The 16,998-nt window shown below is 47.9% G+C and overlaps 1 protein-coding gene and 1 long non-coding RNA gene across 4 annotated transcripts in view; one reads left to right on the top strand and one right to left on the bottom strand.

The window, feature by feature from the left end:
* LOC135370751 (uncharacterized) overlaps positions 1 to 14,782 on the top strand; it is an 88,883-nt gene extending 74,101 nt beyond the window's left edge. Inside the window, exon 3 of the long non-coding RNA XR_010415445.1 lies at positions 14,698 to 14,782. This is a non-coding gene — a long non-coding RNA (uncharacterized LOC135370751). The remainder of the gene's footprint in view (positions 1 to 14,697) is intronic.
* The window catches only part of LOC135370219 (T-box transcription factor TBX3-like), a 64,878-nt gene continuing 47,970 nt past the window's right edge, over positions 91 to 16,998 (bottom strand). For 2 of the 3 annotated variants that reach the window (XM_064603921.1, XM_064603922.1), the window contains exons 4-8: positions 14,864 to 14,940; positions 14,690 to 14,731; positions 11,057 to 11,205; positions 5,735 to 6,499; positions 91 to 680 (exon numbers count right to left, since the gene is read on the bottom strand). In XM_064603921.1, the coding sequence (XP_064459991.1) occupies positions 5,865 to 6,499; positions 11,057 to 11,205; positions 14,690 to 14,731; positions 14,864 to 14,940 (903 nt within the window). In that variant the 3' untranslated portion in view covers positions 91 to 680; positions 5,735 to 5,864. The remainder of the gene's footprint in view (positions 681 to 5,734; positions 6,500 to 11,056; positions 11,206 to 14,689; positions 14,732 to 14,863; positions 14,941 to 16,998) is intronic. The other variant, XM_064603923.1, reaches the window with a different exon arrangement.

Below are 16,998 nucleotides of genomic sequence, written 5' to 3'. Positions count from 1 at the left end.
CTCCTAGCCAACCATCATGTCGAATGATATCGTTATCTGGTTGTTGAAAACGGGAGGGGTACGCCTTTTCACACTGGGGTGCTGGTAACCAACCACACTGTGCACGACGTTTCGAACAGCGTTTTTACAATTTTAGAGAAGTTTCGTTTCGCAAAGTTTCGCAAAATATTCGCAGAAACCACAGAGATTATACACAGACTAACTACTGCATTCCCCCGCATTAATCTGCATGTCGTATTATTCGAAAGAGCCCGGAGTTTTCCACGTTCACAAATCTTGCTCTTTGCCTTGCATTCTTGGGAAGCATCCCGCAAATACTGGGGTAGACGTCCTCGCTTTACTGCGGCATGCTGGGGAGGTTTTCCAGTGGAGAACCTCGCGGAGCACATGGCAGTGATACCAGGCGGAAATCTACCTTGTCGTAATGAACACACACCTGAGCATTAATGGGAAAATGTATTTTCTACCTCTTTGCTTTGGTATACCATATTCGTTCGAGTAGCTTGTAGCTCACCAGTTGTATTCGAAAGTCTATAAATATACGACAACACGCAAAGTTCCTTACACTTATTTACACGCGACAATTTCTTCTCTAACACTCTCGCGGTGAACATCTGCTGAGAGTCTGCTTTTGTACAGCGTCCGTGGCACAGTCTTCAAGGAGGCCCCGATCTTGCACTCTGTAGAAGAGAGACAGACAATGACTCAGCTTTATTGAACGTATTAAAGCAGTACATTATGTAAACAGGCACATCGATGACGTACTACAGCTACGCTCTAAAAAACAGAACTTCACTGCATAGCACGCTCTGCGCCAACCACCGGCACGAGTGGCAGGTTATCGCTTCTGGTGCGAATTTTGTGGCAAATATCGTAAATGCCAAATTGACGCAAAAAGGCTCTCACTTCGAATCAGAAGCGATAACCCTATCATTCGTGACAATGGTTGGATCATACACTCTTAAAAATGAACTTCACCGCACAGCGCGCTCCTAGCCAACCATCACGGGAGGCGTACGCCTTTTTTGTGACACTTATGCTGTTCATAATTGTCACAGAAAAGGCGTACGCCTCCCGTTTTCAACAAATCAGGGTAGATAACGATATCATACAAGATGATGGTTGGTTGGGAGCGTGCTATGCGGTGAAGTTCATTTTTAAGAGTGTAGCGTACTATGCAGTGAAGTTCTGTTTTCAATGTTCAGTTCAAATGCAGTTCAAATCACTTTAGAACACAAGTTTACTCCTGTCGCGATGTCAACGGCTTCATCCAGTCATCATCTCATAAAACTCATCATCTGTTTAGCGCATCATAGTCACTGTAGTTTTTGCGTAATTAAACATCAAGTTATCACCACTCGCTTCCTCACCCTTAAACACTACACTCTAAGAAAAAAAGGAGTAAAACGGGGAGTAATTGCAGCTTCTACTCCCCTAGTCTGCAATTACTCCCCATTTTAGTCCCCTAACCCAACATTTAGTCCCGACGTTTACTCCCCAGGACTGCAAATTGTCACTAAACTTCGCGAATGGTCTCCTGAATGCAAAAGCCTACGTAAATATGTGCCCTTGGTCAATTTGAACGACATAAGGCTGTATAACTCACACAACATAGCAATTTTCCAGCCACACAGAGTAAGAAACAGTTAGCGCATCTTTCTTCGCAAATTGTTCCCTAGTATGGCGCAAGATTTTATATCACTCGATATATCACGGTTGACGGTTTGCTTCAAAGTATCTTCATGCATGCGCACCAATTATGTACCTGGGACTCTTACAACAGCGCGTGAAATGCGGTCTTCACTCTGTGAGATTCATTTACACCCGTGCATTTACTCCCGAAAGGGACTATTTTTTGTGGCAATGCAATTACTCCCCAAAAGGAGTAAAAGTACTCCTTTTTTTTCTTAGAGTGTATGATGCCTTTATAACTCCCTATTTGTGGAGAGTGCGGGGCGTACGCCCTCTGTGTGATACTTAACATTACTGCATAAGTGTCACTAAAAGGCGTACTCCTCCCGTTTTCAATAAATCATGGGAGAGAACAATGTCATTCGGTTCTCAGCGTGCTATGCGGTGAAAGGAAAGTGGCTACCTTATAATTCCGGAATGTCTGGGAGTTATTGTATCAGACGACAGTGGTTCGCATATGATGCGCACACACATTTGTTTTGTAGAAGACAAGCCACAGCCAGAAGACAATCGGAGTCAAGGAACATTTGGTTGGCGTTCGTGCAGATAAAGTGCTCTCTACAGTTCAGTTGAATTTGTTCACAAGTTTAAGAACATTCCCGCATGGGAATAGGGCGCCCAATGTAACTTGTTAATTTATTTGTTACGTTCCTCCGCTTTTCGCTGCTTCTGCGCGGACTATGTCTGCGTAATGTAAAAACCCCGAGACTAGGGAACACGAAGGGACAGACACAACACGAAGACTTGAATTGAGACTTCGTGTTGTGTCTGTCCCTTCGTGTTCCCTAGTCTCGGAGTTTTTACATTATGCATCATCTTCACCAGCTCGCTTGCTTCCTAGCCATTTTTTCATTGTCTGCATATATGCACTATGAAAAGGGGCACTCGAACAGCACGGGAGGTCATGTCCATAGAATACACACTAATAATAACCGTTGCGCATGCGATCAACGTGCGCCAGGAAAAAACACTGACATTTTTGCTCATTATGTGCAATTGCTCCAATTATGCAGTTCATAATTGTCACAAAAAGGTACACGCCTCCCATGAGCCACGCCAGAGAGCGATGTCACTCGAAACGATGGTTGACCAACAGAAGTATTGGCTGTTCCGCTAGCGGCCTTATGTTTGCCGTCTGACTACACTCTTAAAAATCAACTTCACCGCATAGCAAGCTCCTAGCCAACCATAATCTCGAATGATATCGTTATCTGCCCTGATTTGCTGAAGACGGGAGGCGTACGCCTTTTTTGTGACACTTATGCTGTTCATAATTGTCACAAAAATGGCGTACGCCTCCCTTTTTCAACAAATCAGGGCAGATAACGATATCATTCGAGGTTATGGTTGGCCAGGAGCGTGCCATGCGGTGAAGTTCATTTTTAAGAGTGTAGGGTATTATGCGCAAGGGAGTACATCCAGAATTTTACGGTATACACTCGAAAAACAGAACTTCACCGCATAGCACGCTGTGCGCCGACCATTGCTACACTCTAAAAAGAGAGCTTCACCGCATAGCACGCTCCTAGCCAACCACCATCCCGAATGACAACGTTCTCTCCCTTGATTTGATGAAAAAGGAGGGGGGGGGGGCGTACGCCATTTTTGCGGCAATTATGAACCGCATAATGCAACAAAAATGGCGTACGCCCCCCATTTTCAGCAGACCAGGGGAAAGAACGATGTCACTCGGGATGATGGTTAGCCAAGAGCGTGCTATGTGGTGAAGTTCATTATTAAGTGTGTTGGAATGATGGGGTTGTCGCTTTTGATTCGAAGAAAAAGGGGCGTACTCCTTTTTGTGGCAATTATTATATATTTAAATTGCCACAAAAAAGGCGCACAGCGTGCTACGCGGTGAAGTTGTGTTTTTCGAGTGTACTTCAAGCATAACTTTACCACATAGCACGCTGAAGACCAACCATTACACAGAATTATACCCTTATCACACCTGATTTGTGGAAAGCACGGGACGTACGCCTTTTTGTAACAGCTATCACAAATATATGTGTCACAAAAAGGCGTACGCCTCTTGTTTTCAATGAATCAGGGGAGAGAACGATGTCATTCGGGATGACGGTTGGCTAGGAGCGTGCTATGCAGTGAAGTTCTGTTTTAAGAGTATATACTTGATCTATGAAGATCTATCTACCGTTACCTTAACACCAACACAAAAGGAACGGGACACACCAGTTGCGTCGTTCATGATTTATGATCCACATGAAAAAAAGCAATCTAAACTTTCCCTCTCCTTCTCAAGGAACGCGACAATGCGGAGCTGGCTCTCATTGGTCTCCTCAAGCGACTTGTCCAATCTTCGCGGGAGAGGTGACCAATCCGAGGTCTCTCCGCATTGTCACACTTCTGAGAGTGCGTGGGGAATTTTGCACTTTAGTGCCTCCTTAAAGTGTACCGTCTTCCCTTTCCACAAACTGGCCACTTGCCCACTTCGTCCCATCAGCATGAGCCCTGCAACTTTGAATCTCATTTCTCCGATTCTCATTCCCTCCTCCCTCTCTGTCTTCTCCCCACAGCCACCCTTTTCAGACCCTAACGGGAGAAATCGATACGGGATGCTCGTGCCAAACGCACGTATACCTTCCCGTAACCACTCCGCCCTCCCAGCCAGTCAAAACACACACGCATCGCCGTCTCTTCATACATCTTCCCTTATTCCACAGTTAGAGTACAACGAAAGAAATTCCGAGTTCATCAGTTGCGCCACAACCCTGTATATATATATGGCGCATAATGAAAGCGCGCATCCCAAACACAAATGAGCTCCGCTACGAACTCATTAACTGCTCTGGCCTCCCTTTGTTCTTTCGCTGCAGAGCCCGAGAAGATTTCGGGAGTACGCCCATTTCACGTTCTTCCTCTCTTCCCTAATCCTTCCCGCAGAGCGCCCAAGTACCTCTTCACACGCAAAGTGCCCGTTCGCCACGAAAACGCGCCCACGCCCACAGGAATCCCGATGGATGCCCTCCCATTTTGATTTCACCCCCCTCTCCCCCTCGCTGCTTTCGCGAAAGAGTAATACGCGCCATCTATCTTCGCTGCCTTATTTCTCGAAAAAAAACTTCTCGTAATTTTGATCAAGAAAGTAGCGAGGTTCAAAACGGTTTCTGGAATATAGCGCTGCTCGGGCATGTGTGCATGAGCGGTTTCGGGAGGAATGGAGAGAACGGTGGTGCTATATAGCGGCGCATTGAGAAGGTCGTTATGACTGTCGTTGCGTTCCGCTTGATAGCGCTACAAGCGAGACTTGTGTGATTTATGGAGGGAAGGGACTGGAAGGAAAAATAGAACGTCTCAGAGTAATGACATAACGCAAGCTCGCAAGAGGGCGGCAGTGGCTTTCGGGATTATTCGCAAAGAGAAATTGTGGCGTAAAAGAGATTACATGTTTTCCAACAGGGAACTCTCTCATCCTGAACTTCGTGTGCAGTTTGATCCTCGAAAACCTGGAATTTCGAAATTGCAGTTTCCCCCCCCCGTTTTCAATTCAATTTTTTTTCTTTAATTTTCTGTACATGTTGCACCGCCTGAGAGGCCCACTAGCGAACTGTTTCTGCCAGAGCCGTATTGACGGGACTGCGAGAGGGGCAGCCGCCCCGGGCGCCCTCGCGAGAGGGGGCGCCGAACGGCAGGCCCTGGCAGGTTGGTTGAACAAGATAAAGCGGGAACGAAGAAAATTTGAATTTACGATCTCGGCAGTGCAAATAAGCGTTTTCATTTCTTTGTTTACAGGGCTTTTGACGGCAGTGGGTGAGGGGGGGGGGGGGGCGCTTCAGGTTTATTCTGCCCTGATAGGCGCAAACTTGCCTCGCTACGGCTCTGCTTGGTGGCTCCAACAGGGATTTCTTTTCACTATATGCCTACCACTCTCTAAACAAGCTACGCTAAACCCACTCCAGATTCCAAAGGCGTGGCAAGATTCGAACATTCCTCGTTTTCACGCAAATGGTTACCTACTCACCTAATGCATGTCACGTTGTAATAGCCGTACGTATATATTAACGGGAGAAGTATATAGACTCACCATCTGCCACAGGTGCACACAGAAGACGTTGCTGCCGCTGCAGAAGGCACACGTGGTCACACATTGTCTATTCACACTTCTATGCACAAAAGTCACTGTGGTGGCACCCCACAGCTCTAACTGCCAAGTACTACTTATCGCTTAACCGCGATAGCGACAGCATCGCCAGCTGTTCCTGTCGCCTTTCTAGACCGTTCACCATATTTTCCATGTTCTTAAGTTCACTAGACGCCGACGCCGCCGAGTTGTCCGAACTGTTCCCCGCCTCAGACGACGGTGAGCTGAGACACTTGTCCAGATGACCTCCGGAAAAGAGCGCCCTACTGTCCACGAGGGCGTCCGGATAGGTTGGCGTCGGAGCGATGAGCTGTCCGCTTCCCGACGGCGCTGAAGAAGGCGAAGGCAGCGCGTACGGCGTGAATCTATGGTTTTGCTTGAGAAATCGCGACGTAGATGCGGCCCCGTGCGGAAGCGTCCCCGTGTAGCCGCCGAAAAGATGTTGGCTCGCAGCCATAAGCAACGGAATGTTCGTGGACAGGCCGGCTGGGTTCATCCCGGAGGTGCCGGGGAAAAACAGAGACGGGAAGCCCATGCCCGCTGGGTAGAACGGAGGTGGGTAGAAGTAAGGGAATAATGACCCAGGGTGGAATGGCTGACTGGGCGAAGATCGTATAGCGAGTTGGCCTTCTGACTGGGAAGCGGGAGGTGAACTGCGCGCAGAGCCGTTGCTTGAGTTCAGGGCTGGGTCCGGTTTATCCAGGGATGCTGCGAAGAGAAAAATGCGCTTTTGAGCGTGACGGTGAGATGTCGGTATCGGTATTAAAGGAAAATTTATTAAACTCAAGAACGGAATAAGAACTGCTACGTCACACCTTAGTAGACATACACCTTACCCACCCACACACACACACACACGCACACAGACAGACAGACAGACAGACAGACAGACAGACAGACAGACAGACAGACAGAGTACACCCTAAGTCCACGTCCACCACTCTAGATGTCTGCGATTATCTACAGTATGGAATGCAGTACATAATGAGTATGAGTATATACACATTTACAGGGAATATTACAGGGAAAATATTACATATTTACAGGGAAAATGAGAGCACATGAATGACGCTCAGGGGGGCGCACCGGAGACGGCCACACAACCATTGTGAAGCAAGATAGAAGGGTGATGACGCCATTTGCGCGCGAACTCTTGCACACCTAAAGCAAGTAGTTCATGCTGCAACACTTTGGCGAGCAAAACGCGCACGTTGCGAACTAACGAGAAGATAGGGGTCGTCCGCTGACGTCGGGCCCAGCAGAACAGCGAGCTTTCCACAGCACCGAAACACCACACCTAGCCGATGTGGCCGCCTACGGTCGAGCTGTACAGGACACAAGATGTGTGTACACCGTCTGACTATGTTCCAGAATGTACGAGCAACGTGGCACTCGAAGATAACATGCTGGTTAGTCCCCCGGTGCGGTATTTGGTACGAAAAGTTTGATTGCGAAAGCTTCCTGTTGGCTTCCTCTGCTAGTCATAAACACACGCACACGCTTTCGGTGCATATCGTGCTGCTGTGAGTAGATGTTGCCAGACGGAAACTCTACTGGAAGTTGACGAGTATCGCAGGGATGCCCAACACCCGCCATTTTTTACGCCAACCCTCAAAGGTCGCTTGTGGGAAAATTCACCATCTGGTCACACGTCATGGGCAACGTCATTATTTTGAACACGATGGAAATTGATGTTCGGAGGCTGAAACACAGAAGAGAGGAGAACACACAAAGCCTCAAGTTCCTAAGAACAATGAAAGAAGGAAGTCACTGAACAGGTTAGCCAGCTGCAGGACTGGACCGGCAGTCCAGAAGATGTGGGTTCGAGTCCTGCAGCTGGCTATGCTTTTCCCAGTGACTTCCTTCTTTCATTCGTCATTTCGAGGTCACGTGACTTTGTTTATCAGCATAATACCAAGAGATGAACGTATTTTACAAGCGTAATTTATTCAATGCTTGGTTGGTTGGAGATGTTGATTATTCGGTTATTCTCACGCGACATGCTAACTTATGTAACTGTAATAGAGGATTGCACCGGCTGAGTGTAGTCTTAGGTGTCGCTATGACATCTTTGGGAGCGATCAGCAGTTACAAGGCCTCATATGCAAATACACGTGTTTTACTGCTAGGATATCGGATAAAATTATTTTTCCGAGGTCGACATAACTTACAAACCGACGTACAGAAACAGCAATCGCGTTCTTTAGAAACGGTTTTGCCGCTGATCATGGTCGCGGCAAGTTTTTAAGGTCACGTAGCTATATGTTGATGTTTGCAATCACGCTCGACCAGGACATGTCCAGAATGCGTTACGTTCGCCTGGCACGCTATCGCTTGTATGGAGCGATATATGCGGGACAACCCTGTGGTGAATATATAACCGTCGTTGGCTGAGTCGTTATGGGAATTGTCGTGCATTAATCACTCGCTGTCTTGTAACGATCACGCCTCCGTGGCTGTGTTGTGCACAACCAAACATAGGCGTATACTCATAACTGGTTTTGTCACGGTGTCGACATATGCGCGGAAATACAGCCTCACATACAGCGCACTTTCCAGCGTGGATGTCGAGTGTACTCTCCGATACAGGGCGACACGTAGCCGCAGTCGCCGATAGAGCTACGACAAATCCTTCGCGGAAAACTTCGGACTTTCTCCATGGCACCCGCGCAATGATCACTTCGCGAAGGCGCCATCTCCTTCAAACTATACTAATGAACGCAGTTTTCCGCTTTTTAACACTCCCTCGTTCCGAACGTCTTCGAGTGAAGTGGAAGAACGGATTCCTCTGAAACCCAGTAGCCGTCCTGAGAAGTTTCAAGTTTGACGCCGTCACGGTTCCATTCCTGTCTTTCTGTTTCCCTTTTTATGTTTCCTTACTCCAACCAACACAGTCTGGAGCGAGGCGTCAGAAATCCGATCGCGAGAGGCGTTGGAACAAGCCCAGTGTTGACAGACAGGGTGCTCTGTCAGTCTGCCGGGGAGACGATGATAGCCCGGTTCTCGGTAACGAAGGGATCCCAGTCAGTCTCGGACGTCTGGGTGGCCGCCAGCTGCCGGCACAGGCGACCAGCTCGTGCGTGCACAACGTCTGGCGACTGCCGCGCGTATAATTGCGCTGTCCTGATGGCTCATCAAAAGAACGATCTTCTAACGTTTCAAAGTCTTTCATTGCACAAGGAAGGCTGGTGATAGCTTTGGAGTCGGTGTCCAGGGACAAGGACACATCTGGTGAGGCTGGTATGCAAGAGCGTCTGGAGTCATCTCGGTTCCGTCAAAATATAATTGTTCTTGTTGTTGTTGATCGGGATACAACTGAATATTACGCGGCCGCGGGCTCTTCGTTTGTGAAGATCTCTGAAGATTCCGCTGAAGGGCGCCTAAACGCCCATTCGCCATACAAGCGTCTCCCAACCTGAGGTTTCTGCTTTATTCTACCTCAGAGTTTTGAAGAAGGACTTCAACAAGTCCTGCAATGCTGCGAAGATTCGCAGCGCTGCAATACTGTTCTTCAATAGATTGCATGCAATGTGCGCGGTAGTTTAGTATATACTGCGCAGGTTCCGGAGACACCTCGTATATCCTCAGACACCGGATGATGTCTGTACTGTTCAACTTTTGCGACTTGGAAATACTTTGTCATGCACACAGTACACACTTTGCATTATATCGCGTGTCGATAATACTTTTTGATCGCGCAAATTTGTCGGGTGAATACGACAACTCCGGGAAAGTCATCCGTATACTAATTATACTGACCGCCTGTTTGCGTTCTTGTTCCGAACGACAAAAACGATTCACTCAAATTACACGCTCTATTAGCGTAACAGGTATTTCTAATCCGACAGCACGGTACCACCACATATAGCCGTGATACCCGTAACGACCTGCTAATCCTCGATAACACTTTTTTTTTTATACGTTGACGATATATTTCACTCGACAGCCGCTATATGATCCCCATATGAGGCGAGCGTCGTTTCATTTATTACTTGACCCGGACACGCGACGCTGTATACGCTCAACAGGGGCCGCTGTCAACATGTTGGAGTGTCAAGCTTGTCAGGGCACGAGCCATACATTTCGCGGCGGTGCATGGCCCTATGGCTTCCGCCCTTGTCTCCCTGTAAATCATCGCACACCGCGAAGCAGTCCATACCATTAGGCGTCCATTTTCATTAGTGCATCTATGTCGAGAACAGTCGTAACGCATATCTATACGGAAGGCAAACATATAGCTGGGGGTCGTAAATGTCAAAAGATGCGTTATTTATGTCCGCCTCATCGCGCATGCGCAGTACACGACCCGTGGGACTCGTATATCCCGATGCCCTCTGTGACGGCTTGTATATGGGGGGGCGCTTGTGACATCGCGTCGTGATCGGAGGATGCAATTCAATAAAATCGGCATTATATATAATGAAATAAGCAGTTGGGCTGGGCTTGAATGATACTGCCCAAGCAGCGCAACATCTTGGCCCAATATTGGTCCAATATTGGCAATAAACCTCTACCCGAGAAACGTCATCATGACGTTGGTAGACAGACTGAAACCGAAACAAATCGGAAGGGGAGGGCTGGGTTCCGTGAATGGACACTTGTTCGCTGCTTCCTATTGAAAGAAAGTAGGACCGAAGGTCGCGTCCCTTTCATGGACCATCGTAATCCCCTCAAGACCATGGTTTTCGGGCGCGACGTGTTCGCCTCTAGCTTCGAGCGTAGTTCAACTCTACCAAATTGGTGGCGCTATCGAACACTATGACGTCATTTGTTTACAAACAGGGAGAGGTCTATAGAGGCCCAATCTTGGACCAACATTGAGCCAAGATGTTGTGCTGCTTGGGTGAGGTGCAACTCATGGGGCGCGCTCTTCAGTGACCATAGAAGTGTGACTGAGGCCACAGAAATATCGGGAGCGTTTCTCTCTTATTTTCTTGATATACCACACCCGCTTCTTGTCGCGACCACATTGGCCAAGGCTACAGCGTTAAAGGAACACTGAATTGCAAACAAAGCAAAGCGCGCGACGCGCTGGTGCTGACAGGGCGTTCAATACTCGCCGGAAATAATTTGTGGAGATCAATGGGAGGCCGAGCTAGAGCACTAGCAAAGCAAACTTGTTTTTTTCTAGTGCTCTAGGCCGAGCGGCATTGTCGCGCCCTCTCGCGGAGAGATTTTTGCTCTTTAGTGCCGCTTTAAAATGAAAACGAAAAAGAGGAAAATGCTCCCTGTGCAAACACCATCCACGATATAGCTCGTTCTCACCTTCATGGTCCGCTGCTGAGTCTCCGTTAGCGATGACCCTGAGGTCGTCAGCGCCTCCGACGTCGAGTTGCTCGTCGTCGTCGCTGGAGTCGGCGTCCTGCGAACGGCTAGCGTCCCCTGGTAGCGCTTGCGACGATTCCCCGGTTCTTCTGGGGATGTCAAACAAATCAGCGCATTGTGGAATCCGTCAAGACGCATAGCATCGTGTGTACACACATCCTCAGTGCTGCTAACGTTACGGTAACGTTACTATTAACGCTTTTTTTTGTCTTAAGATGACAATTTTTACAATAGATTTTTTTTTTACAATGACAAATGCTATAACATTTGTCATTGTATCGCGTCCTCATGTTCCACACTTGTCAGCAATTTGTCAGAAATTAAATTTGTTTGGGTCATAGACCGATATCCGCATTTTGCCTAGCCTTAGTTCGTACATTCGTGGTGAAGTGGAATACCAACTTTGTAATAAATCCCGGCGAAAAGTAAAACGAATACTTTTATACAACGGATGATGAACCACACTCTACAAACGCTATGTCCTTGCTCGAAATAATCACGTAAGGCAATCGTTGGTGTGATTCTTCCTTCAACGTCAGACGTTTCGAAACGAAAGTCAACCAGGGTTCAGCGTACGTACACACTCACCATCACAAACGACAGCACGCGTCGAACGAAAGGCCTCCCCAAAAGCAGAACCCTTCTTCCTTATCAGAAGCCCCTTCAACCTTCAACGCCTGGCGTCAGCGTAGTCAGTTATCAACGAAACGCTATACATAAAACATGGAAGCAATAACTGGCCGTCGCTGATCGAAAGAGCTCTTCAGCCAAGAGGAAGCCCGGAACATTTACTATACACCTCGAGTCCGAGAAAAGGAGCATTATTCAGAACGGCCCTGCAGCCACTAATAGGCAAACAAGGCGGAGCGCGCTTGTCAGGAATGATTGGTGATGGCCAAAGTAAACAAGGAGAGCTTGGAGAGCAGGCGCCTCAAGTTCTTGTGGAGAGAACCGCTTGCTGTCCGTACGGGAGAGTGTATCAGCGTGAGAGAGTCGCTCGAGTCTTCACCAAACATCGGCTGCCGGGGTCTGTGCCCATGGCTCTTCGAGTGTGTCGGTGTAATAAAGTGTCCTAGGGTTCCTTTCTTCTTTTCCACCGTGCTTATACAGCGACAGACTGGGTGAAAGCCACACACTTTCTAAGGGATCGTGATAGACCCGCAAGATCATAATTATAGGGTCTGACTTTTTCGGGTTAAAGCTCATTTCTCCTGATCACGTATCACGAGCACTATTTAGCAGCACATTCTGCGCATGTCGGTTGTAAATATTATTTGAATGCAACAATAAACTACGTAAAGCCAGATCCAGGATTTTTCTGACAGGGGTGTCCAGCCTTGGCCAGCATGGTAGGTGCACGATCTACACTCTTAGAAACGAACTTCACCGCATAGCACGCTCTCAGCCAACCATCATCTAGAATGATATCGTAACCAGCTCTGATTTGTTGAAAATGGGAGGCGTACGCCTTTTTTGTGACAATTACGAACGGCATAAGTGTCACAAGATAGGCGTACGCCTCCCGTTTTCAACAAATCAGGGCAGATAACGCTATCATTCGTGATGATAGTTGGCTAGGAGCGTGCTATGCAGTGAAGTTCATTTTTAAGAGTGTAGGTCAATTAATCACTATATGAAGACAAGAATTGAGGATCCCCTTCTAGATCCGCCGCTGCGTGAAGCGCACTTGATGTTCTATACGCGTCACTATGCGTCACTGTAAATCACGAGGCACGCATGTATGGCCAACATATGCACTTTGACTGCGTGCCGCTTGCCGGACAGAAAGACATAATGGAAACTGCAGGAAATTTTAATGTTCTTGGACCTACGCCTGAATTTCCGGGCGCTTCCCTGTCACGGCTTTCGCTCCTCGAAACAATAGGAGACTTCCGAAAGTACCAGGGAGCACATAGCGCCGCTATGGACTGTGGGAATTTTGTTATCGGAAAGGATAAGGATATATCCACATTGTTTCGATTTCTCCTCTTTCGCTCCACAGACCACGATGCACCAAGGCAACGCCACCTGGGTGCAGAAGGCCTGCTTTATGCCTCCTCTCACTCCTTCGCCACGTGAAAAGAGTCGCGGTGTCGTCTGCTTCAGCCAATCACCGCGGATGATTTCAAACACTGGCTTTCCGTGGCTAACCAGTGGCTGACCATGTGGATGATAGCGACTTATTGCCCCCGGGAGGTACCCGGGTTCGAATCCCGGTGCCGGCTGTGCTGTCTGGGGTTTTTCCTGGGTTTTCCTCAGACGCTTTCAGACATATGTCGGCACAGTTCCCTTAGAAGTCGGCCCAGGACGCACATTCCCCCAGGGCGTGAGTCGTGACGTTGCCCACATACGTGAGGCCGACAACGGCAAGCCCTATCACCACCACCACCACCACCACCACCACCATTGCCCCCGAAAACACGTCTTGATTGCTGAGCCCTTATAATGGTTACGTTACGTCGTTTAAGTGATCTGGCTTTGTTTTCTCTGGGTAGCGTTGGTCAAGGTCAGCGAAGAGTAAACGTAAAGGGCTATACCCTCACCTTCCCGTGGCAACAAGCGCCCAGGATACAGTGCGCGCGCAAGGAACACTGGGATTTCTCAAATGCTGCTGCTAATGCATTTGAAAGACTCGGATCCGTCATCTTTATCTCGGTGTGGCGCGTTTGTGTCAACACCGCCTAGACTAACCAAGGCCTGGTCTTTAATCGACATGACGTAGTCATTAGAAGTCCCGCCAATCATAGCCATGCTTTCAGCGGCCGTAGCCTTGGGAACGATGCCGCCATCAGCAGCATAGGCAGGCATTTTTGTAATTGATGCGATGGTCCGTCGTCATTGCCTGCTGCAGACGACACCGTGTTTCTATGTGACCACGTGACGAGGGAGCGAGGGGGAGGCATAGAGAAGGCCTTCTCTACTCTCGGTGTCGTGCCTATGTGCGCTCACGCATGCTGGAGGTATCCTAAAGTATGGCACCAGGGCATAGCGTCAATCTTTGATACTTACCACCGAAGATTTTGCGTTTCTATGAAATCTTGCATGCGATTTGCTTTTCAACAATTAGCAGTTGTACTGTTTCTTCACGTCAAGGCTACCTCAAGACTGTTCAAAGGTTCGGAAGCTATGGTAGCGGCTCATGTCAGAGCATCGCACGTTCAAGTCACGTCTTCGCAATTACGCACGAGCTTAAAAGAAATGGAGCTGCAGCTGCCCACCAGGGAGACCACAGATAACTCTAGAAGCCATACAGTTATTCGAAGAAGAAGAAGAGGAAGGTAACATTACCTGTGTAGCTGGACTAGCTATAGTCAATGTAGCGTAACCTATACGCCGATGACGGTTGAAAACATAAGACAACTCTTTACACAACAACTCACGCATTCTAACAGAACATCCACTCATTCGCTTCGGTATTCGAATAATCCGAGTACACGCACATCCCTATATGTTTACGACGTTATCTTATACCTTCTACAACGAAGGACCCACACAGATTTGATTAGTTGTGTCACACTACGAACCCCGAACGGTTCAAAAGGGTTCCCTTACTGAGACAAAAACCCTACATACTTTTCCAGGGCTGTCTCTCTACGCAGAGGATGCTGTGGTGTGCTGGTTAGTGTCCCCAACAAGTTTCAGCGAATACATAAGCAGAGAAGGAAGAAATAGGAACAACAGGTATATGAGATAAATGTCCTGCTTTGCCACGGTCACCCCCAAGAGGCGGAATATTTTCATACTCACTTCTTGTCTCTCCTTCCAGCACCTGTGTCTCTGAAGCCCTTTGCGAAGGGATTGTTGTCTATCTTCAGCTGAGTTATCTGGAACGAACATGGAAATGCTTTAGTTATTTGTGGGTAATAGTACTGTACACTACAACAGCCTCGAGTAGATTAAGCAAACGTTAGGTAAACGCCGTTGAACATTCATCTTGTGTGCGCCTTCACTGTGGTGAGGTGATCGACAGGTGATGACGTCACCGAAGCCACGACTGTTCCACGGTGGAAAACCTCAATCTATACGCATAGTGTCCAACCAACTCGCGCGATGTCTGTTGTGTTGGTTTGTTCGTTTTTGTTTTGTCTTTTTATTTTTATTTACGAACGTCTCTCTCTGCAGCAAATGTTTTAATTTTTTTCTTTCAATGGAGACAGTCCTCACGGACGCTATTGTGGTCATTGTATACCACTTAGTGCAGAAAATCGACGTTTTTTTTCCGTTTCGTTGCTATTTCATATAACTTCAAAAATGGCTGCATAATAAGACAACGTCGTTAATTTTCAGACTGAATGTATACCATGTTCTGCGCGACAACAGATGTACTGTACTCTGCTTTGACCACATACGCAACATATAGTTCATTGTCGTCACCATGTAATTCACATCTCGCTATTTCTTCTCAACATCATCATCATCGTCATCGTCATGGAATTTCTCCAACGTAACACGGTCGAAGGCAGAAAGTATATTCAGCACGAGTATTCTAAATTAAAAAACAACAACACATAGTTGCATCTTTCTTGTACGAGGCAAATTTCGTCACTCATCGTCACTGCATGTACCATTTGCTATTCAGCCTGGTGACAGTCTTATGGGCCCTAGTCACACACCGTCAGGGTCTTCGGTTATTTCAGAGGACCTTGATGACCGGCGGTTTGCTTCAAGTACCATAACCGCACGAGGTGGTTTCTGCAGTCAGCATATTTTGCCCTTTATTTTTGTGGGTGTGTTTGTGATGCACAGCCATCTTGGGGGCACTTGAATCGTTCTGTAAGCGGCTTCACAGCTGCCCACTTCGTTCACGTATCACTCGTCTAATCCATCACATACAATGAGGTATTATAAGGCATGGGCACACCGAGATGAGGGAAAGAGGGGCAGCCCCCCCCCCCTTATGGAGCTTCAAGGTCGCCGGTGAAAAATTGTGCATTGTTTATATTCATAGGTCGTCATGATTTTTCTCGGATGTCATAGTAACGTTAACCTCTCAACATCCGCGCAGTTCCGCAGTGCCCGTCCAGGAGAAGAGGTGAGAGGGTTTCACGCTTTGCCCCCCTGGTAGCACATTGCCACTCCCCCGGCCCCCATTGAAAAAAAAAATATTGAAAACTCCCATGATATCAGGTACAGCGCGAGTGTTTCGCGTGTAATGGGGTACTGCACGGCTCTCCAGTGGTGAATCACCCCAGGTCATAGTCACGATTTATTTGTTGTTGTTGCTGTTGCGCCAGCGACATAGCCGATCAGATAGAGCATCCATTTGTTGGTGGTACCTCCAAGGACATCCTATACCACTGGTAGTGCTCTCTGACGTTTTCCCTGGGCCTTCCAGGAGGCCTTCCAGACGGATGCCTGCACGGTTCCCGCTTAAACCTGTCCAGGGCACAATATACTATTCCTCCTTGTCCTCCACTCCTTACTGCTGTCCTCTCTCACAGCTGTCCACGTCTGTACACCGCTCAAAGCCACAGTTGCTTCGCGGTGCGCGCGCGTACTAAAAGGAAAAGTATGTAAACTCTAAAAACTGAACTTCACCGCATAGCACGCTCTGCGCTAACCATTGCCACGAATTATAAGGTTATCGCTTCTCATTCGAGGAGAGAGAGGGGCCGTACGCCTTTTTGTGTCACTCTGGATACGTGATAATTGACAGAAAAAGGCGTACGCGCCCCCCTCTCTCCTCGAATCAAAAACAATAACCCTATCAGTCGTACGACTGTCGTACCGTCAGTCGTATCAGTCGTACCATCTATACGACTGATAGGGTTATTGCTTCTGATTCGTGGACAGAGGGGAGCGTACACCTTTTTTGTATCAATTATCACGTATCCAAATTGACACAAAAAGGCGTACGCCCCCTCCCTCCTCGAATCAGAAGC

The sequence above is a fragment of the Ornithodoros turicata genome, chromosome 10, assembly GCF_037126465.1.
Source record: "Ornithodoros turicata isolate Travis chromosome 10, ASM3712646v1, whole genome shotgun sequence".
Taxonomy (NCBI): domain Eukaryota; kingdom Metazoa; phylum Arthropoda; class Arachnida; order Ixodida; family Argasidae; genus Ornithodoros; species Ornithodoros turicata.
This window is presented reverse-complemented; position numbering and strand designations above follow the sequence as displayed.